Source organism: Notolepis coatsorum, assembly GCF_963971535.1.
Source record: "Notolepis coatsorum genome assembly, chromosome: 14".
Classification (NCBI taxonomy): domain Eukaryota; kingdom Metazoa; phylum Chordata; class Actinopteri; order Aulopiformes; family Paralepididae; genus Notolepis; species Notolepis coatsorum.
In genome coordinates this window covers 48,521,197-48,542,676 of record NC_140178.1, presented here as the reverse complement: position 1 = coordinate 48,542,676, position 21,480 = coordinate 48,521,197, and the positions used below count along the sequence as shown (strand labels likewise).

At 46.0% G+C, this 21,480-nt stretch overlaps 1 protein-coding gene across 4 annotated transcripts in view; it reads right to left on the bottom strand.

The window, feature by feature from the left end:
• The window catches only part of ep300b (EP300 lysine acetyltransferase b), a 155,494-nt gene that overhangs the window by 4,990 nt on the left and 129,024 nt on the right, over positions 1-21,480 (bottom strand). For 2 of the 4 annotated variants that reach the window (XM_084328213.1, XM_084328215.1), the window contains exons 24-29: positions 20,966-21,116; positions 11,962-12,222; positions 11,275-11,440; positions 1,290-1,466; positions 749-910; positions 166-447 (exon numbers count right to left, since the gene is read on the bottom strand). In XM_084328213.1, coding sequence (XP_084184339.1) covers positions 166-447; positions 749-910; positions 1,290-1,466; positions 11,275-11,440; positions 11,962-12,222; positions 20,966-21,116 — 1,199 coding nt within the window. The remainder of the gene's footprint in view (positions 1-165; positions 448-748; positions 911-1,289; positions 1,467-11,274; positions 11,441-11,961; positions 12,223-20,965; positions 21,117-21,480) is intronic. The other 2 variants (XM_084328214.1, XM_084328216.1) reach the window with 1 other exon arrangement.

Genomic DNA, 21,480 nt, shown 5'->3' with positions numbered 1-21,480 from the left:
ACAGGATTAAGGTTGAACATCAGTGAAGTGCCCTTTAAAAATCATGACACCTTTCTTCTTCTTCAATAAAAAGTTAATTAAAAGACATTTTAAAAAGATTATAATAATCATTTAAAAAAAAAAAAAGAGAAAGAAAGAAAGAAAAAGAGAGAATCATGTTCTAACCTCGCAGACGGTGCAGTGGAAGCGGGTCTCCACGTGGTGCTTGCACTCGTTGCAGGTGTAGACGAAGCGGTCCTGGCTCTGGTTGTGCAGCTCCACCAGCATGCACATGGAACTCCACTTGGACCTCCTCAGCGAGCTGAACTCCAGGTGCTTGTCCCGGGCCAGTGTCAGGAAGGCATCCCGACCGTCCATCAGGTCACAGGCCATCAGGGGGTCTGGGTCAGTGATGGGAGGGAGGGAGTTGGCGGTGGGGCCGGCGATTAGACGGATGACGAAGAACACCTGGAGGGAGGGAGAGAGAATGAGAGAGCGAGAGCGAGAGAAAGAGAGAAAAAGAAAGGGTCAGTGTAGGGAAAGATGAGGAATGTGTATGTGGAAGTGAGTGAATGTGTGTGAAAGAAGGCAAGACAAGTACAAGCATGTTGAAACAAGCCAGGCTAAAAATGCCTAAATGGCCGTAAAATATAAATTACTTCATATAATCTGATGAAGTGGTGAGCTGTACAATCAAATCTGGAAACAAACATGATGCATGTCTTGATAGCCAAAACCAAATGAGAATTCTTGTTTTAGCATCAAATACCTCTTTGTGCTTCTCCATGGTGGCGTAGAGTTTCTGGGAAAGATCGTTGGACACGTTGGGCATCCCTGGCTTCTTCTTATTGGTTCGGCTCAGACTGCCCTTGTTCTTGCTCGTCTTTTTATTGTTCTTCTTTTTGGCATTCTTGCTGTCACCTTTCGTGGCCTGTGGTTGAAGGATAAGGGATTGTGTTTCAAGTAGTTTACATTGTTGTTATTGATTCATAAAACATCAATAATGTGCGATAGCTTGAGCCTAGCATGAGGTGATGCACAAAACTTTTATCAATGGTTGTGTACATCATAAGTAGTCTAATCTAAAATTTGCTCCAACAGAACATCCTGTGTGTGCCAGGTCAACACACACACCTCTGATGTAATTATTAACAGATTAAAATTGTTTATTGATTTTAAATACACTTAGTGTGGAACTAGGCCTACTTTCTTTGCAGGACAAAAATAAATAAAAAATAGTGGGAAAATTCCTCAGGCTATAATCGTACCATCAAAACATTCATACTGCTGCATCTCTATTGTCCACCCACCCTACTCACGTCTACGCTTTCGCTTGACGTGCTATTCTCCTCCCTCTTCCTCTCCTCCTCCTCCTGCTCCAGCTCCTTGATGCTCTCCTCCAGCACGTTGGGCCAGAAGTCTCCCTCGAAGTAGGGCAGCTCGTTGGCACTGGTCAGGCGGTCTTCTGTGGCCTGCTTGAAGACGTCCTGAGACGGAACAGTGGGAGAAGGGAAGGTGAGTCATCAGCTGCAAACACTGACGTCAACATGACTGATGAAAGGGAGGAACGGATAGAAAAGAGAGACAACTATTCTTATGCTATGGTTGACATCATTTTGATCGATGACTGAAAGAAGTGCAGCCATTTTCTTAGAACGGTTGTTTTATTTGGGCTAAAGTGCCTACGGAACAGGATTAGTACTGCAGGACAACGGGATTAGTACTGCAGGACAACAGGATTAGTACTGCAGGATTAGTACTGCAGGACAACAGGATTAGTACTGCAGGACAACAGGATTAGTACTGCAGGACAACAGGATTAGTACTGCAGGACAACAGGATTTAGTACCGTTGACATTTCAAAGAACAATCTGCACGAGATAAAGCTGTTACTTTATTGCTCCAAAAAGAGGTGAACTAACGGCGGCAGAACTTGAGAACTGTTAGAAATGTCTTTCAGGGTATCTGCAGGTTTAGCTCAGTCAGATTTAAGGCTTTTTAATGCCACTCAGAATGAAATTTAATACCAATTTCACAATAACAAAATGGCAAAAATCACGCAACGACACCAATTAGTTTAAGTTTAGGGACACATTGGTCCAAAAATGTTTATTCTCTCTCCCTCTCCACTCTTCTCTCTCTCATGTCAGAAGTCACCTCGCTGGCAGACTGCCGTCCCTCTCTCTCTGTGTCTCTCCTGTCAGAAGTCACCTGACTGGCAGACTGACGTCCCTCTCTTTCTATGTCTCTCAACAGCACTTAGTACAGTTGTACAGTACAACGAAAAGAAGTTTGGCATTCAACCAACTGTAGCAACTGTAACAGTAAAGTGCAACAGTAATATACAATGTACAGGTGATTAAACTGGGTATATAGCATATATTCATTAGTATTACTATTGAGTAATAGTGCTAATCAGATGTATGTACAGAGTTGTATTAGAGTAGTATTAATTAATGTGTACAGTGATACAGGTATAAAGACACTATGGTAGTAAGTCGTACTGGCCAGCAGCGTAACTAAGAGTAAGTAAGAGATATGTACAGATATAGATATAGTATTAATAGGTTGCAGGTAGTCCTACCTGAGATGGCACAGCTGAGGTGGAGGCAGGGGCCGAAAATAAAAGCGAAATACTAGTTTGCAGGGGGGTTTTGTTAACACTTTCAATGCCAACGACGCTATGTCGTTTGTTCATGCCGACCGTTTATTGCCAACAACGCGATATAGCGTTTATTTTTTTATTAGCAATTTGAATTCATATTTCATCAATCTAGTATCACGTTAGTGCTTCAAACTCTGTCTCTCTGAGCTCCATTGGGAAAATACCGCCCCCTATCGTCTCCCGGATGGTAATGCACCCTTTTGGAATGGACTCAATGAAAATGGATGAGAAAAGAAAAATCCGGAATCCACATTTTACTTCTCAGGCAAGTAATCCGAGCCCATCAGACTCATTGTGGACCATCAGAACAGCGTGGAATACATATTTCCAGTACGCAGCGTTGGATCAATAAACGCGATCAATATTTGGAATGGCGATCAGGAATTGGAATAATCTTTTTGGAGAACATCTGATCTGAGGTAAGGAATCTATTTGACCAGTCTTGGGATAATCAGAGCTGTTTTCACAGAGATATCAGCGTTTGCCCTATGTGTGTGTGTGTGTGTGTGCTGATCAGGAAATGAGATTCGATTTTTCAGCTCGCTTCTCTAGCGTGCATAAGTACACATATACTATCGATAATCTAGCGTTTATTTGAAAACGATTCATAAATAGGCCGAAAAATTACAACGTTTTTTGTGTATTCCAGAATATTCCAGTAAATGCCGTTTATCACGGAATCTTTATATTTTCCTGAAAAAAACTAGCGATTTTCAAAATGCTATAAAACGGAAATGACGGAGTTAGCATTGCCTTGGCTTGATCGCTATACTAACTCGTTTGGCTGGGTTAGGGGGAGGGAAGCCGTGGGTGGGAAACTGGCGTTGTGGACAGCGATGCCTACAGGTCAGGTCTGGGCGCTTGCTCAGCGGAGGCAGGACTCGAGGAAGGCAGCGTGACCTCCCACGCGTTACACTTCATCAATGAGAGCCCTCGCTGCCAGGTGAGAAGAGAGCCACTGGCTGTCACCGCACGTGTCGGAGGAAGCGTGCGGATACTTCAGGGTTCCCTTACCAGGTAGGGGAGGGGGGGAATTGGCACAACGACTAAATTGGGACAGGGAGAAAACGGAGACAAATCTGAGAAAGAGAGATAAAAAAAACAAAAGAACGGAAATGAACAGATTAAAAAACAATCCGTTTCAACAACGTTGACTGCAAACAAATCATTGATAAGCGACGGCCAGATTAGACACATATCCATAATTTAAGACATAGATTATGCGTTCACAAATAAGAGCGCTATCATTGAAGTGGGTGGCGGCATTCAAGGGGGTAAAAAGGAAAACACGGCCGGCACGGAAAGTGTTAATAGAGGTATGCTTAGCGCTCAGCATCTGCGACTCGACTGCTTTCACTCCCATCGTCCCCAGTTTAAAATCTTTTTTGCAGCGGGCCTCGTAATGGTCTTTGACTGGGACCAACCATGATGCAAACACTGGGTTGTCGAGCCAGTTCTCGTTAAATTTGCACTTTCCCATAACGAGTGCAAATGCAAATGCTAAAACTAAACGTAACGTTATCGGTTGCTAACGTTAGCTATAGACTCTGTTGCTGAAATAGTTCCCGGTAAACATAAAGACCTCTGTTGGTTCCGCTCCATTCCGGTCTGCGTGATGCTACAAACGGTAAATAAAAAATCCGATTTTATCTCCCGTTACCCGTTTTTCCCCAGATTTCATAATGAAACATAAGATGACATGGCATTTTATCTTTCCTGTCTATGGCATTTTTAAGACCTCTGAAAGATGGATTTAAGACATTTTAAGACAAATTAAGGCCTTAATTGTTGATAAACAAATTTAAGACTTTTTAAGGATCCGTGGACACCCTGTCTTTAGCCCATGCGGTCCACCGGCGGACATCACAGATGACATCACGTCATAAATAAATCTCTCTGCGTTTTCTTTCCAAATGTATCCAAGAGTAAAGACCATAACCATGTCACAACAGCAGTCATAGTAGTGTTGTCAAAAATATCGAAGTATCGAAACATATCGATACTGAATATTTAAAACGGCTTCGATACTCATTTCCCGAAGTACCGATACTTTCTGCAGTATCGGTACCAGCTGGCGAGTGTTCTACCGCAAGTTGTTGACGGCAACGCGCTGTTCAGAGCGCTCAGCGCGCTTGCTCCCCGGTTCCTCCGAGTCCAGCCCTCCCCCTCACAGAGAGCCGTCTTCTTCAGTTAGTAAACAAACATTTTAGCTGAAGATGGTAAATGCAGAGCCTCCGCAACTTGTGCTTGTGGATAAAGAAAACAGCAGAAGTGCTGTTTGGAGGTACTTCGGGTTTCAAGTAAACAACGAAGGACAAGCTACAAATGCCCCAATGATATTTGCAAGCGGTGTTAGAGCAGTGCCAGCGCCGATCTCCATAAAGAAATTAAAGAGGTTCGTGACAGCTGCTCTTTCAACGTCACTGTGACTGAAGCATTAAACCATTAACTCTAGTTTAATACATGATACGTTGTCTACTGATGGCGCATAATATCAACAGCTGATTCGTTGTAACGTTACAGCTACCAGCTAATGTTAGCTACTGCTAGCTCCATTAGCTTAGCTGGCTACTTGTATAATTACTGCATGGTAACGGAGTAACGTTAACGTTTAAACGTTATGTCGAGGTCATACAATACTACAGTCGACATAAGGTTAACGTTACCCCGTTTCCATCAAGTGTTTAAATAGCAGCAATCTTGTTGAAAATGTAACGTTACTAAAATGCTCCGAGCATAGCCTCTCTCTCTCTCTCTCTCTCTCTCTCCCTCCCTCTCTCCTCTCGTTATCTTTATCGATACTTTTCAAGGTATCGTATCGAAGTCGAAATTCCAGTATCGTGACAACACTAAGTCATAGTGTATATTTTCAGCAATACGTTTGTTTACCAATAGGTTAAAGTGTTATTAGTGAGATTTTAGTTTATGGAATGTCTTTATAATTGAGTGAATATCCGGCATTTTGAATTAGCGTCGCTAAAAGTTTTGTGGTCATATGAGAGGGCATCCAGAGCTCTCAATGAGAGTTGAAATTTCGAAAAATTACCTTTCCCGACCTTTCCTGCAAGCAAATTACTTCCTGATAATTTTCTATTTCTCTTATTTCTTGGGATTATCTACCATAAAACTGAATGTTATTGGCATAGATTGGAGCGCAGTTAGTGTGTCTACCTTCTGTGAACATTTAGCAACAATCCCTGTTGCAATCAGATCCAAAATGGCGGATCCATATCCATTATAAGAATGGATTTCATTCTGTTCTTCCTGCACGCCTGGTGATAATAAATCCAAATTTAACTGCCATTGGAAAGAGTAGATTTGGCCCGATCCATAGTTGTGCAACTTGGCTATAATATTCTAATATTCTAGACCTGATATTCTATATTAATATTTCAAATTGCATGTGTCCGGATGGCATAATTCAGTGCTGTATCTACAAAACCTTGTTTAATCATCTGTGGCAGTTTTTCATGTCTGGTAATTTTTTGCATGGTGTTATTCACTGTCAAAGATGCAAAGATCATAATTTATATTCTCCTTTGTTCACAATTTACTCAAGCCTAGTAACAGACACAATATTTCTGACACTGGGAATACATTCCCTGAGATCCATAGATACCAAGAACATGCACATTTTTTTCAAGATTTATTTGAGCATTTTTACAGCTTTTTTACAGGCGGAGAGGGAGAATGGGAGAAGATGTGGGGGGGAGACATGCAGTAAATGTCGCCGGTTCCGGGAGTTGAACACAGTACGGCTGCGTAGCACCGCAGTGCGTTATGCGGTGCGCCACCCTGGCGCCCCTTATCGTTAGGATTTTATCGATACTACTACTCTTATCGATACTGCTTAACACAATGTGCGCCATAAACGAGTTAACTCATTATTGGCCGCCATGCGTTGAGCGCCAGAAACGAGTTAACTCATTTTTGGGATCGCTATTTCATTTATTCGCTATATCTATTCATAATTCATAGCTGCAGCCTCTGGTATCCTCTTCAGAGCCTGTCTGCCCCGCTACGACGGTCATTTCATGTATGGACGAGGCGACATACTAATGATAATCTAGCGTTGATTTCAGGATTAGATAATCAGCCGAAAAATTACAACGTGATGACTGGATTACAGTAAACTCCTTTTTCTTGCCTTTTTCCTGGAATGACTGAAAAACACCCAAACCATACTCTATTCAAAACGGTATAAAACGTAAATGTACTGATGAAAAAACAATCTGTCTTGGGCATGTTGACTAGAAGCAACTCACTGAGACCCGACAGCGTTATTACTATATCCATTGAATAAAGACCTGGCGATGAATGGGGTATCAGTGCCCCCTGGTGCTGGCGGTCAATGTGTTAACAGTTCGGTACTTTATCGATACTCTTATCGGTTCTTTTTGATTATTTTGCAAGAAAGAAAAGACAATTAATTAAGAACAGAATCGACATTGCCTTATTTTTTTTTTTTTTTATCCACTTTTTCTCCCATTTTCTATATTTTCTCCCATCCCAATTTCATATCATCCAATTCAACCCTCCCCTGTCACGAACGCTGTTTCTTGCCTCCCACAAGCCGGCTGCAATGTGGACTAAGTCATACATAGCACAAGTCCCCTCCGGTACTTGAGGTAACAGCAGTCGCATCTTTTCACCTGCGCAGCTCGATCTCTCAGTGGCGAGGAGTAACGCGTGGGAGGCTCACGCTGCCCCCGACACTTCCTGATTCTACTGCGCAGGCGCACCAACCGACCTGTAGGAGTCGCTGTCCACAACGCCCGATCCCCACCCATCAGTTTCCCACCCCCTAATACGGCCAATGTGTATTAGTATGAACGACCAGCTAAACTGAAAGCAATGTGGAGCGCTGGGCGTCTCCGCATTCGTGGCGAGCGCCTTTCCCACTACGCCACGTAGCCGCCCACCTTATTATTCTTTTATATAACTATATTACTGCACATAGCTACTTTTTGTCAGATAAATTAACTATTTTGGGACTTTCTATTTTACTTAAATCAGAATGTCCCACCCAATACCCAGCTGTTAAAAACGGTTCAATACTCCATTTTATTAGTAGAGATACTTTTAGAACAATAGCCTGATTCTGTATTTTCCATGAGTTGAGTGCATGACCGGAGGAGTGTGTGTGTGTCTGTGTGAGAGAGCACACGCTTTGCGTAGTGGGCGTGTCAACAGTGTCAGCTGAACTTATCACGTCGGATCTTATCAATACTCTGTTTTTTTCTAATTTAGAACTGGTTCCCGTTTAGAACCGGGTTTCGGGGGGCATCGCTACTCTGGAGAAGACGATAAGATAAATTCCCAAAATGTTGGCGTGTTCCTTTAAAGGGGCTATGCATTATAAATGTCATTTTTCAGTCTCTAGCATTGTATTATAGTAATAGGAGTTCGTATCAATGTGTTTTAGGGTCTAAATACCATATTGGCGGATTGCTCCGATTCAGCCCAGCCCCTCTCGTCCTCTAGTAAATCGTGTCATTTTGATTTGAAGTCCTGAGTCACGTCATTCGGCGCACAGTGATGCGATTGGCTCTGTGGTTGGAGCTAATGCCCGCCCCCATTCTACCTAGACTAGACAGCGAGTGTAGCTGCGGGGCTGTGCGCTTTGGAGGGAGAGAAAGGAAGAGAGAGCCGAGAGGGAGAGAAAGGAGAGAAAGGAAGAGAGAGGGAGGGAGGGAGAGAGAGGGGGCACTTGGGGGGGGGGGTACCTGCCGGCCGCGCGCCACACGGGAGATTGAAAGAAAGAAAAGAAAAAAGCTGCCCCGTCTCATCAGCGAGAGCCGAGTGGGAGAGAAAGGAGAGAAAGGAAGAGAGAAGGAGGGAGGGAGAGAGAGGGGGCACTTGGGGGGGGGGGGGGTACCTGCCGGCCGCGCGCCACACGGGAGATTGAAAGAAAGAAAAAAGCTGCCCCGTCTCATCAGCGAGAGCCGAGTGGGAGAGAAAGGAAGAGAGAAGGAGGGAGGGAGAGAGAGGGGGCACTTGGGGGGGGGGGGGGGGTACCTGCCGGCCGCGCGCCACACGGGAGATTGAAAGAAAGAAAAAAGCTGCCCCGTCTCATCAGCGAGTGGAGCTGCGGGGCCGTGCGCTTTGGAGGGAGAGAAAGGAAGAGAGAGTCTCTCTCTCTCTCTCTATGATTATTTGTGTAAATAAGGTTATACGCCGACCATTAAGAAAATACATGTTAGTTTAGGAATAAGGGGCAGGTAACTATAAGATGTATTCTTCTTCCTGCTCCTTTTGTCCATGGAATGACTATTTATGATTTTTTAATTAAGAAACTATGATTGTATTATTCCATGTGGCAAATAAAAACTCTGAACTGAACTCTCTCTCTCTTCCCCCCCCTCCCTCCCTCCCTCCCTCTACCAGCGCAGACTGTGGTCTGACTGTCACTCAAAGTGCTTATGGGCGGAGCCAGGCCATAACAGCCTGATTTCTTGAGGCTGAAAAATGATGGTTTCGAGTACTTGATTAGAAATATAAAACAATGATTTTTTTTTGAAAAAAACCTTACAAATGTCTTCAATAGACTAACAGGAATTGTGTAAAGTTGCCCAAATAGTGCTAGGAATAGCAGTGCATAGGCCCTTTAAGCCCTAGCCATATTTTGAGAAAATGTGCCTAAAAGTACATACAGTAGTAAATGGAAGATTGCTCCACTTCTACAAGGTCTATTTGCATGTTACTGGTATCTAGGGACATCTATGGACCTCAGGGAATGTATTCCCAGTGTCAGGAATATTGTGTCTGTTACTAGGCTTGAGTAAATTGTAATGAACCAAATGAGAATATATATAAATATTATATATTTTTTTAATATTTATTTATATATTTTATCTTTGACGGTGAATAACACCATGCTAACATTGACCAGACTTGAAAAATCTAAGCAAATTAATACAATTTGTAGATACAGTACTGAATTCTGCCATCTGGACACATGCAATTTGAAATATGATTATAGAATATAGAATATCAGGCCTAAAATGGTTATGTGATTAAAATGTGATTAATTAGATAAATTAATTACAAATCCTGTAATTAATTAGATAACTTTTTTTAATCGCCTGACAGCACTAATAAAAATATACACTTTGACTGCTGTTTTGACATAGTTAGGGTCTTTCTTTACTCTTGGCTACATTTGGAAAAGAAACACATTAACCCTTTCTCCGCCGATGACGTGTTTACACGTCATTCCTCGCCATGCGTAATCTGCCAATGACCGGTTACGGCGTCTTTGAGATCAATATTTCATATTTCCGTCATGGTATTCACATTTCAGCCACGGAGTCTTTGCTGGTGTTGTAGGACTCCGCTCAACTCTGCAACGCTTCAATACCGCCACCTGGTGGCCGATCGGCGAGTTGCCCAAACCGGAAGTGGCCGGAAGTGCTTAGTCCGTCCCCTATTCCGTCCGGCAACTCGCTTTCGCTCGCGGGACTCTATCCAGACACCGTGCATATCGATCCGTTGCCATAACTCAATAAACAACATGATTGGACGTGTATTAGTATTATACAAACCGGAACTGGATCACCTAGATCAACATCCCATAATAGCGATCTTTTTGCTCCACGCTCATCACCCAACGGTAAGAGGAGACTGGGGTGAGTTTCAGCGTTTTTCTTTACCATTTTCGATACAAACTGCTCTGATCTATATATCACCCATACTACATAAATGATTTAACGTCGGCCACGGAATTATAAACGACCCCCCCCCCCCCCCCCCGGTCAACCGCAGATGATCAGTCAACACGTCTAGGACCATGTACAGTTGACATTTTTTATCTGGCGTCGATCGGTATCAAACTGCATTTGATGATCTAATATATGTATTTATGGCTATATCTCACGTTCTATGAAATACTGCAGAAAACGATAAAAACATATTTATACTCTAGACCGTATTATTGTATGAATGTGTGAATGAAAAAGTAAAACGTTCCTACATCCTGAACAATAGATAATTGATGTTGAATGGGCCATAGTAATGTCAATTTAGCAATACAATTTAAAAAGTTATAGCCCTGCAAAGAAGGTGAACATCTCCATAGACAAATAGTGCTGGCAGAGAGGCTACAAGGATGGATACAAGCTCCGGCAGAGAATGGGTTAATTCATATGGTGCAATGTCAATCTCGTACCGGTACCGGTCCGATCAGGCTTAAGAGGTTAACTACTAAACCCTACATGGACTCTAGCACAGTGTGTATTTATAGGTATAAAGACCCTCATCTGCACCTTTTTGTCTACTGTTTACTTTTATTCATATTTTATATTCATACAAACATTTTGTATTACCTATATTTATTGTCGTTCCATTACCCTGCCCATACCTTCCCCCTTCCCTGTGCCACTATGATACCTGATTGCAATAATGCACATTATCCCTTTCACTGCCAAAACGGTTAACCCTTTGACCGCGACAATACACACTGCCACACGACAGCCGGTTAACCCTTTCACTGCCACACGACAGAAGGTTAACCCTTTACCATCACACAACCGATGGCGACCGTCGGTTGTGTGATAGTAAAGGGTTAACCTTCTGTTGTGTGGCAGTGAAAGGGGTTAAGTGTACAGTGACAAAAACAAAACCCATCTCACTTTGTAGTCGTGGACGATGCGCTCGGCCACGGCCTTGTCCAGCATCTTCTTGTACCACTCCTGCAGACGCTTGGGCTTGGGGATCTTCTGGTCCATGGGGTGACAGTGGAAGATGTAGTCGTCCCCTTCGCTGGGCGGGCAGGCCCAGATGTGACCAGTTACATACCTGAGAAGGGGGAGGTCAAGGGTCAAATTAGTCACTTCAGGTAATAAAAACAGGAAATCTAAGGCAGTCTTAGATTTTCTTAAAAATAAAGAAAATTATAAAAAAAATATTAATTTATTGGCCTCATCATCTAGGTCTCACTAAAGTATCTCTGGTGTGATACTGGTAGCTGTGGCACAATAGGTGTCTTGATACTAACGTATCTCTGGTGTGATACTGGTAGCTGTGGCACAATAGGTGTCTTGATACTAACGTATCTCTGGTGTGATACTGGTAGCTGTGGCACAATAGGTGTCTTGTTACATCTTCAACACAAATATTGTACCAATCATAATGGCAGAATATATGAATAGCTGATTGCTAGGTTTACAACAACAAGGCTTGATTTAATTTTTGAATAAAATCATTAATTTAGCCACTTCCAGATGATCAATATTAAAATGCAAGGTTTTCAAGGTCTTGTCTACATTAATAGAGATCTATTGTCAGGGTTTTGCATTGAAAAGGGTCTCGTCTCTCACCCCAGTCTTCTGACATATTCCAGGTAACCTATGAGGATCTCGTGGTAGACGCCCGTCCGGAGGTGGCGAGGCTGAAAGAAGTGAACACTGTCCAGGTATGAGATGTAAACTCTCCTCTGGTTGGGCTGAGGGCAGTCAGAGCCGTACTCCTGGACGTGCATGCCAAAGAAACACACGTCTGCTCCGTCGATGTCCTCAAATGCGAACAGGGCTTTTGTCCGGTACGGAAAGGACTCCGACATCTCTCCATTGTCTACGAACCTGGAAGAAGAGGGTACGAAAATACAGCTTTTCATTCCACAATCGCACTGGAGCTGGAGGTAATGAGGCAAGGCAGCGCTTACTGCTTTAGGGCCTGGATGGGATTTAATAATGACACCTAAGCACTTGTTTAGTTACGTATTAGAACATGATAATCTCATGCTGCCATCTTTGCGTCTCAAGTCATGGCAGGTAACGGCATCATAATATCGGCCCATGAGCTTTTCCTGTTGTGGCACAAACACACTATAATGGCAAAAGTCGTACATAGCATGAGAAGCCACAAAAAAACAGACTAGAAAAAAGTCAAACCCAGCATTGCACATCAAGTTTATGAGTGAACAGTATGAGTGGAAACTTGGTTGGAGACTCGCCTGGCAGTTGGCCTGGGAGATTTTGGTAACGTAAAAGTATGAACGTTTAGAAAACACAATACTGAATCAACAACTATTACGAATGACCTACACAGTTAAAAGGGGTAGTTCCCATCTACACAGCTAGAGGGGGTAGTTCCCACCTACACAGCTAGACGGGGTAGTTCCCACCTACACAGCTAGAGGGGGTAGTTCCTACCTACACAGCTAGAGGGGGTAGTTCCCACCTACACAGCTAGAGGGGGTAGTTCCCCTCTATACAGCTAGAGGGGGTAGTTCCCATCTACACAGCTAGAGGGGGTAGTTCCCACCTACACAGCTAGAGGGGGTAGTTCCCACCTACACAGCTAGAAGGGGTAGTTCCCACCTACACGCGTGTTGCTTATTAACAGCAGAAGAGTGCAAAAATGCTTCCGCATTCGTCACCGCACGCCACTACGGTAATGCGCCTTTCCTTTCACGCCGCTCAGACAAATGCATATGGCATTTCCGCGTACATTGCAACGAATCACTTGGAACCTCGGCTGTCTTTAACTATGAGTGAACACAACGCAACATTGTAACGTTAACGTGTACTTTACTATGGAATATACATGTATATTATCGCGACGCGTCGTCAGACTAAACAGTGTTGTGAACACAACACATTGTAACGTTAACGTGTACTTTACTATGGAATATACATGTATATTATCGCGACGCGTCGTCACAGACTAAACAGTGTTGTGAACACAACACATTGTAACGTTAACGTGTACTTTACTATGGAATATACATGTATATTATCGCGACGCGTCGTCACAGACTAAACAGTGTTGTGAACACAACACATTGTAACGTTAACGTGTACTTTACTATGGAATATACATGAATATTATCGCGACGCGTCGTCACAGACTAAACAGTGTTGTGAACACAACACATTGTAACGTTAACGTGTACTTTACTATGGAATATACATGTATTGTTAGAAAATGTTTTGGATCTAAATCACTTGGAGTTTGAAAGTGATATCAGAAGAAACTACTCAACCTCGGCTGTCTTTAACTATGAATGAACACAACACTAACTCACCATGTTTAGATAATAAAGTACTCAACCTCTACTTGTCTACTGTCTGACTGAACACAACACTCTAACTTACCATCTTTAGATAATGAAGTACTCAACCTCGGCTGTTTTTAACTATGAATGAACACAACACTCTAACTCACCATGTTTAGATAATAAAGTACTCAACCTCTACTTGTCTACTGTCTGACTGAACACAACACTCTAACTTACCATCTTTAGATAATGAAGTACTCAACCTCGGCTGTTTTTAACTATGAATGAACACAACACTCTAACTCACCATGTTTAGATAATGAAGTACTCAACCTCTACTGTATTTAACTATGAGTGAACACAACACTCTAACTTACCATTTTTAGATAATGAAGTACTCAACCTCTACTGTATTTAACTATGAGTGAACACAGCACTCTAACTTACCATCTTTAGATAATAAAGTATAACCTCTACTGTCTTTAACTATGAAGGAATTACAACCTTTATTTAATGGTTAATATTTTGATAAAAGGTAATTTACTATATTTGTATGGCATTTACACTTAAAGTAGAAAAACAAAAGTAATCTGTAAAATAGTGAATTTCCTGTGAAAAAACATTTATTTTTTACAGTGTACGTTACACACACAAATGCTACATTATGACACATTTTACAAAGAAAGGCCTATGTTAAAGTGCAGCTTGGCTTAGAGGATAATGTCTTGTATGAACTACCAGTAATATAAATAATATTAGCAACAAAAATGTGTTCCATCTTCATGTCAGATGATTTTCAAAAAGGAAAATGTACTACGCCTCTGTCGTCTACTTTAAGCCATCCTAGGTTGTCAAAGTGGGCAGGGGTGAGGTGGGTTCTAGACCCATGTTACTGACCAGACACTCTATATCAGTGATGTCTGTTTACTGCAGAGTGGCAGCGCTAACAGAAATAAAAACAACCCAGACCTATGTTAAAGTGCAGCTTGGCTTATTATTGGCAATCAATCAATCATGTACCTCGGCGCAGCTGAATAACAGTAGGAGTGATCGCCTGCTGCGTCCATCACGTGTATGGTGATTAATATGAACCAAAGCGTGATTAAATTGAACCAAAGCGTGTTAATATGTGTCGAACCAAGCGGGGATCGCATGCGCGCGCGAGCACCTTGCGAGCACGCCGGTGCACCTGGGCGAAGGAAAAGGAAAGGCGCATTACCGTAGTGGCGTGCGGTGACGAATGCGGAAGCATTTTTGCACTCTTCCGCTGTTAATAAGCAACACGCCACCTACACAGCTAGAGGGGGTAGTTCCCATCTACACAGCTAGAGGGGGTAGTTCCCACCTACACAGCTAGAAGGGGTAGTTCCCATCTACACAGCTAGAGGGGGTAGTTCCCACCTACACAGCTAGACGGGGTAGTTCCTACCTACACAGCTAGACGGGGTAGTTCCCACCTACACAGCTGGACGGGGTAGTTCCCACCTACACAGCTAGACGGGGTAGTTCCCACCTACACAGCTGGACGGGGTAGTTCCCACCTACACAGCTGGACGGGGTAGTTCCCACCTACACAGCTGGACGGGGTAGTTCCCACCTACACAGCTAGAGGGGGTAGTTCCCATCTACACAGCTAGAGGGGGTAGTTCCCACCTACACAGCTAGACGGGGTAGTTCCCACCTACACAGCTGGACGGGGTAGTTCCCACCTACACAGCTGGACGGGGTAGTTCCCACCTACACAGCTAGAGGGGGTAGTTCCCATCTACACAGCTAGAGGGGGTAGTTCCCATCTACACAGCTAGACGGGGTAGTTCCCACCTACACAGCTGGACGGGGTAGTTCCCACCTACACAGCTGGACGGGGTAGTTCCCACCTACACAGCTGGACGGGGTAGTTCCCACCTACACAGCTAGAGGGGGTAGTTCCCATCTACACAGCTAGAGGGGGTAGTTCCCACCTACACAGCTATACGGGGTAGTTCCCATCTACACAGCTAGACGGGGTAGTTCCCACCTACACAGCTGGACGGGGTAGTTCCCACCTACACAGCTATACGGGGTAGTTCCCATCTACACAGCTAGAGGGGGTAGTTCCCATCTACACAGCTATACGGGGTAGTTCCCACCTACACAGCTAGAGGGGGTAGTTCCCATCTACACAGCTAGAGGGGGTAGTTCCTACCTACACAGCTAGAGGGGGAGTTCCCATCTAAACAGCTAGAAGGGGTAGTTCCTACCTACACAGCTAGAGGGGGGAGTTCCCATCTACACAGCTAGAGGGGGTAGTTCCTACCTACACAGCTAGAGGGGGAGTTCCCATCTAAACAGCTAGAAGGGGTAGTTCCTACCTACACAGCTAGACGGGGTAGTTCCCACCTACACAGCTAGAGGGGGTAGTTCCTACCTACACAGCTAGAGGGGGTAGTTCCCACCTACACAGCTAGAGGGGGTAGTTCCCATCTATACAGCTAGAGGGGGTAGTTCCCATCTACACAGCTAGAGGGGGTAGTTCACACCTACACAGCTAGAGGGGGTAGTTCCCATCTACACAGCTAGAGGGGGTAGTTCCCATCTACACAGCTAGAGGGGGTAGTTCCCATCTACACAGCTAGAGGGGGGAGTTCCCATCTACACAGCTAGAGGGGGGAGTTCCCATCTACACAGCTAGAGGGGGGAGTTCCCACCTACACAGCTAGACGGGGTAGTTCCCACCTACACAGCTGGACGGGGTAGTTCCCACCTACACAGCTAGACGGGGTAGTTCCCACCTACACAGCCTGACGGGGTAGTTCCCACCTACACAGCTAGAGGGGGTAGTTCCCATCTACACAGCTAGAGGGGGTAGTTCCCACCTACACAGCTAGACGGGGTAGTTCCCATCTACACAGCTATACGGGGTAGTTCCCATCTACACAGCTAGACGGGGTAGTTCCCATCTACACAGCTGGATGGGGTAGTTCCCACCTACACAGCTGGACGGGGTAGTTCCCACCTACACAGCTGGACGGGGTAGTTCCCACCTACACAGCTAGAGGGGGTAGTTCCCATCTACACAGCTAGACGGGGTAGTTCCCACCTACACAGCTAGACGGGGTAGTTCCCACCTACACAGCTGGACGGGGTAGTTCCCACCTACACAGCTAGAGGGGGTAGTTCCCATCTACACAGCTAGAGGGGGTAGTTCCCACCTACACAGCTAGACGGGGTAGTTCCCATCTACACAGCTATACGGGGTAGTTCCCATCTACACAGCTAGACGGGGTAGTTCCCATCTACACAGCTGGATGGGGTAGTTCCCACCTACACAGCTAGAGGGGGTAGTTCCCACCTACACAGCTAGAAGGGGTAGTTCCCATCTACACAGCTAGAGGGGGGAGTTCCCATCTACACAGCTAGAGGGGGTAGTTCCCACCTACACAGCTAGAGGGGGTAGTTCCCACCTACACAGCTAGAGGGGGTAGTTCCCACCTACACAGCTAGAGGGGGTAGTTCCCATCTATACAGCTAGAGGGGGTAGTTCCCATCTACACAGCTAGAGGGGGTAGTTCCCATCTACACAGCTAGAGGGGGTAGTTCCCATCTACACAGCTAGAGGGGGTAGTTCCCACTACACAGCTAGAGGGGGTAGTTCCCATCTACACAGCTAGATGGGGTAGTTCCCACCTATACAGCTAGAAGGGGTAGTTCCCATCTACACAGCTAGAGGGGGTAGTTCCCACCTATACAGCTAGACGGGGTAGTTCCCACCTATACAGCTAGAGGGGGTAGTTCCCATCTACACAGGGTAGTTCCTACCTATACAGCTAGACGGGGTAGTTCCCATCTACACAGCTAGACGGGGTAGTTCCCATCTACACAGCTAGAGGGGGTAGTTCCCATCTACACAGCTAGAGGGGGTAGTTCCCATCTACACAGCTAGAGGGGGTAGTTCCCATCTACACAGCTAGACGGGGTAGTTCCCATCTACACAGCTAGAGGGGGTAGTTCCCATCTACACAGCTAGAGGGGGTAGTTCCCACCTACACAGCTAGAGGGGGTAGTTCCCATCTACACAGCTAGAAGGGGTAGTTCCCATCTATACAGCTGGACGGGGTAGTTCCCATCTACACAGCTAGAGGGGGTAGTTCCCATCTACACAGCTAGAGGGGGTAGTTCCCATCTACACAGCTAGAGGGGGTAGTTCCCACCTACACAGCTAGACGGGGTAGTTCCCACCTACACAGCTGGACGGGGTAGTTCCCACCTACACAGCTAGACGGGGTAGTTCCCACCTACACAGCTGGACGGGGTAGTTCCCACCTACACAGCTGGACGGGGTAGTTCCCACCTACACAGCTAGAGGGGGTAGTTCCCATCTACACAGCTAGAGGGGGTAGTTCCCACCTACACAGCTAGACGGGGTAGTTCCCATCTACACAGCTATACGGGGTAGTTCCCATCTACACAGCTAGACGGGGTAGTTCCCATCTACACAGCTGGATGGGGTAGTTCCCACCTACACAGCTAGAGGGGGTAGTTCCCACCTACACAGCTAGAAGGGGTAGTTCCCATCTACACAGCTAGAGGGGGGAGTTCCCATCTACACAGCTAGAGGGGGGAGTTCCCATCTACACAGCTAGAGGGGGTAGTTCCCATCTACACAGCTAGACGGGGTAGTTCCTACCTACACAGCTAGAGGGGGAGTTCCCATCTAAACAGCTAGAAGGGGTAGTTCCTACCTACACAGCTAGACGGGGTAGTTCCCACCTACACAGCTAGAGGGGGTAGTTCCTACCTACACAGCTAGAGGGGGTAGTTCCCACCTACACAGCTAGAGGGGGTAGTTCCCATCTATACAGCTAGAGGGGGTAGTTCCCATCTACACAGCTAGAGGGGGTAGTTCACACCTACACAGCTAGAGGGGGTAGTTCCCATCTACACAGCTAGAGGGGGTAGTTCCCATCTACACAGCTAGAGGGGGTAGTTCCCATCTACACAGCTAGAGGGGGGAGTTCCCATCTACACAGCTAGAGGGGGGAGTTCCCACCTACACAGCTAGACGGGGTAGTTCCTACCTACACAGCTAGACGGGGTAGTTCCCACCTACACAGCTGGACGGGGTAGTTCCCACCTACACAGCTAGACGGGGTAGTTCCCATCTACACAGCTAGAGGGGGTAGTTCCCACCTACACAGCTAGACGGGGTAGTTCCCATCTACACAGCTATACGGGGTAGTTCCCATCTACACAGCTAGACGGGGTAGTTCCCATCTACACAGCTGGATGGGGTAGTTCCCACCTACACAGCTAGAGGGGGTAGTTCCCACCTACACAGCTAGAAGGGGTAGTTCCCATCTACACAGCTAGAGGGGGGAGTTCCCATCTACACAGCTAGAGGGGGTAGTTCCCACCTACACAGCTAGAGGGGGTAGTTCCCACCTACACAGCTAGAGGGGGTAGTTCCCACCTACACAGCTAGAGGGGGTAGTTCCCATCTATACAGCTAGAGGGGGTAGTTCCCATCTACACAGCTAGAGGGGGTAGTTCCCATCTACACAGCTAGAGGGGGTAGTTCCCATCTACACAGCTAGAGGGGGTAGTTCCCACTACACAGCTAGAGGGGGTAGTTCCCATCTACACAGCTAGATGGGGTAGTTCCCACCTATACAGCTAGAAGGGGTAGTTCCCATCTACACAGCTAGAGGGGGTAGTTCCCACCTATACAGCTAGACGGGGTAGTTCCCACCTATACAGCTAGAGGGGGTAGTTCCCATCTACACAGGGTAGTTCCTACCTATACAGCTAGACGGGGTAGTTCCCATCTACACAGCTAGACGGGGTAGTTCCCATCTACACAGCTAGAGGGGGTAGTTCCCATCTACACAGCTAGAGGGGGTAGTTCCCATCTACACAGCTAGAGGGGGTAGTTCCCATCTACACAGCTAGACGGGGTAGTTCCCATCTACACAGCTAGAGGGGGTAGTTCCCATCTACACAGCTAGAGGGGGTAGTTCCCACCTACACAGCTAGAGGGGGTAGTTCCCATCTACACAGCTAGAAGGGGTAGTTCCCATCTATACAGCTGGACGGGGTAGTTCCCATCTACACAGCTAGAGGGGGTAGTTCCCATCTACACAGCTAGAGGGGGTAGTTCCCATCTACACAGCTAGAGGGGGTAGTTCCCACCTACACAGCTAGACGGGGTAGTTCCCATCTACACAGCTAGAGGGGGTAGTTCCACCTATACTGCTAGACGGGGTAGTTCCCATCTATACAGCTAGACGGGGTAGTTCCCACCTACACAGCTAGAGGGGGGAGTTCCCACCTACACAGCTAGAGGGGGTAGTTCCCACCTACACAGCTAGAGGGGGGAGTTCCCATCTACACAGTATAGCCAATTCGTTCTCACAACTAGCGCGCCATTAGAGGCAAATGCAGAAAATTCTTCTACTACTTTTCGACTAGAGATACAAGGTCGTTTAGTCTGAGATACAAGCCTGTTCAAAAAGATTAAAGCTAGGGCGGCTAAGTGGCGCAGTGGGCAAGGCGCTCGCCACTAACGCAGGAGATGCTGGGTTTGAGCCCAGCTCTCTGCGTTGCTTCCGGCTTGGCTGGTCGTTCATACTAATACAATTGGCAGTATTAGGGGGTGGGAAAGCCGGTGAGTGGGGATCGGACGTTGTGGACAGCGACTCCTACAGGTCGGTTGGTGCGCCTGTACAGCAGAATCAGGAAGTATCGGGGGCAGCGTAAGCCTCCCACGCGTTACTCCTCGCCACTGAGAGATCGCGCTGTACAGGTGAAAAGATGCGACGGCTGCCTCCTCGTATACCGGAGGGGACACGTGATGCAAGGCTTCGTCCACATTGCAGCCGACCAGTGGGAGGCATGGTCTAGCAGCGTTCGAGACAGGGGAGGGAAGAATTGGATAATACGAAATTAGGATGGGAGAAAAATAGAAAAACCGGGAGAAAAAGTAGATAAAAAAATAAAAAAAATAGATTAAAGCTAGAGGAGTACTTCCTATCCACACAGCTACTGAGCCATTAGAGACTAATTCTGAAAACGCCAGCAGTTTTTTACCCAGAGGACAACACTGCTTCATCCTCATTTGAGATTCAGTGGTGGTTGGAAACACTGGATTTTATGCATAACTGCCACTTAGTGGAAAGAGTGATGGGGATCAGTAACCTTTCATTATATAAACCCAGAGCCATTAGGTGGCGGGAGCCACGACACAATAGTCAGTCGCCATTACACACATTTGGCACTGGGCGGTGAGAATCAAGACATAACATAAGTGCACACGCTATGCATCTCTATGACCTGCGACTGCTCACCTGGACTTCATGCCTGGCTTGACCTCCACCACCTTATCAGAGACGTGGACCACGCGGATGGTGACATCACCGGACTCAGGGTGGTTCTGACGCTTGAGGTAGTCGTTGACCCGCGTCTCCAGGAAGCATCCCAACTTAGTCTGAGGAAGCCCTGGGGACAGGATAGGAGAAAGGATCGAGAAAGGGAGAGAATATGACACAAGAGGGAGTCAGGGTGAGAGAGAGGGGTAGGGAGACAGAATAAAGACAGACCGGAAGAAGAAAGAAAGGAAGTAAGCAAAGATGGTTTAGAAAGCCAAGGCCTGTTTAGTCTGAGATGCAGGCTAGTTTAGTCTGAGATACAAGCTAGTTTAGTCTGAGAGAGACAGGCTAGTTTAGTCTGACAGATACAGGCTAGTTTAGTCAGAGATACAAGCTAGTTTATTCTGAGATACAGGCTAGTTTAGTCTGAGAGATGCAGGCTTTCTCTTTCCCTTTCTCTCTTACAGAGACTCCTGTGAGTGAGGACGTGTTTT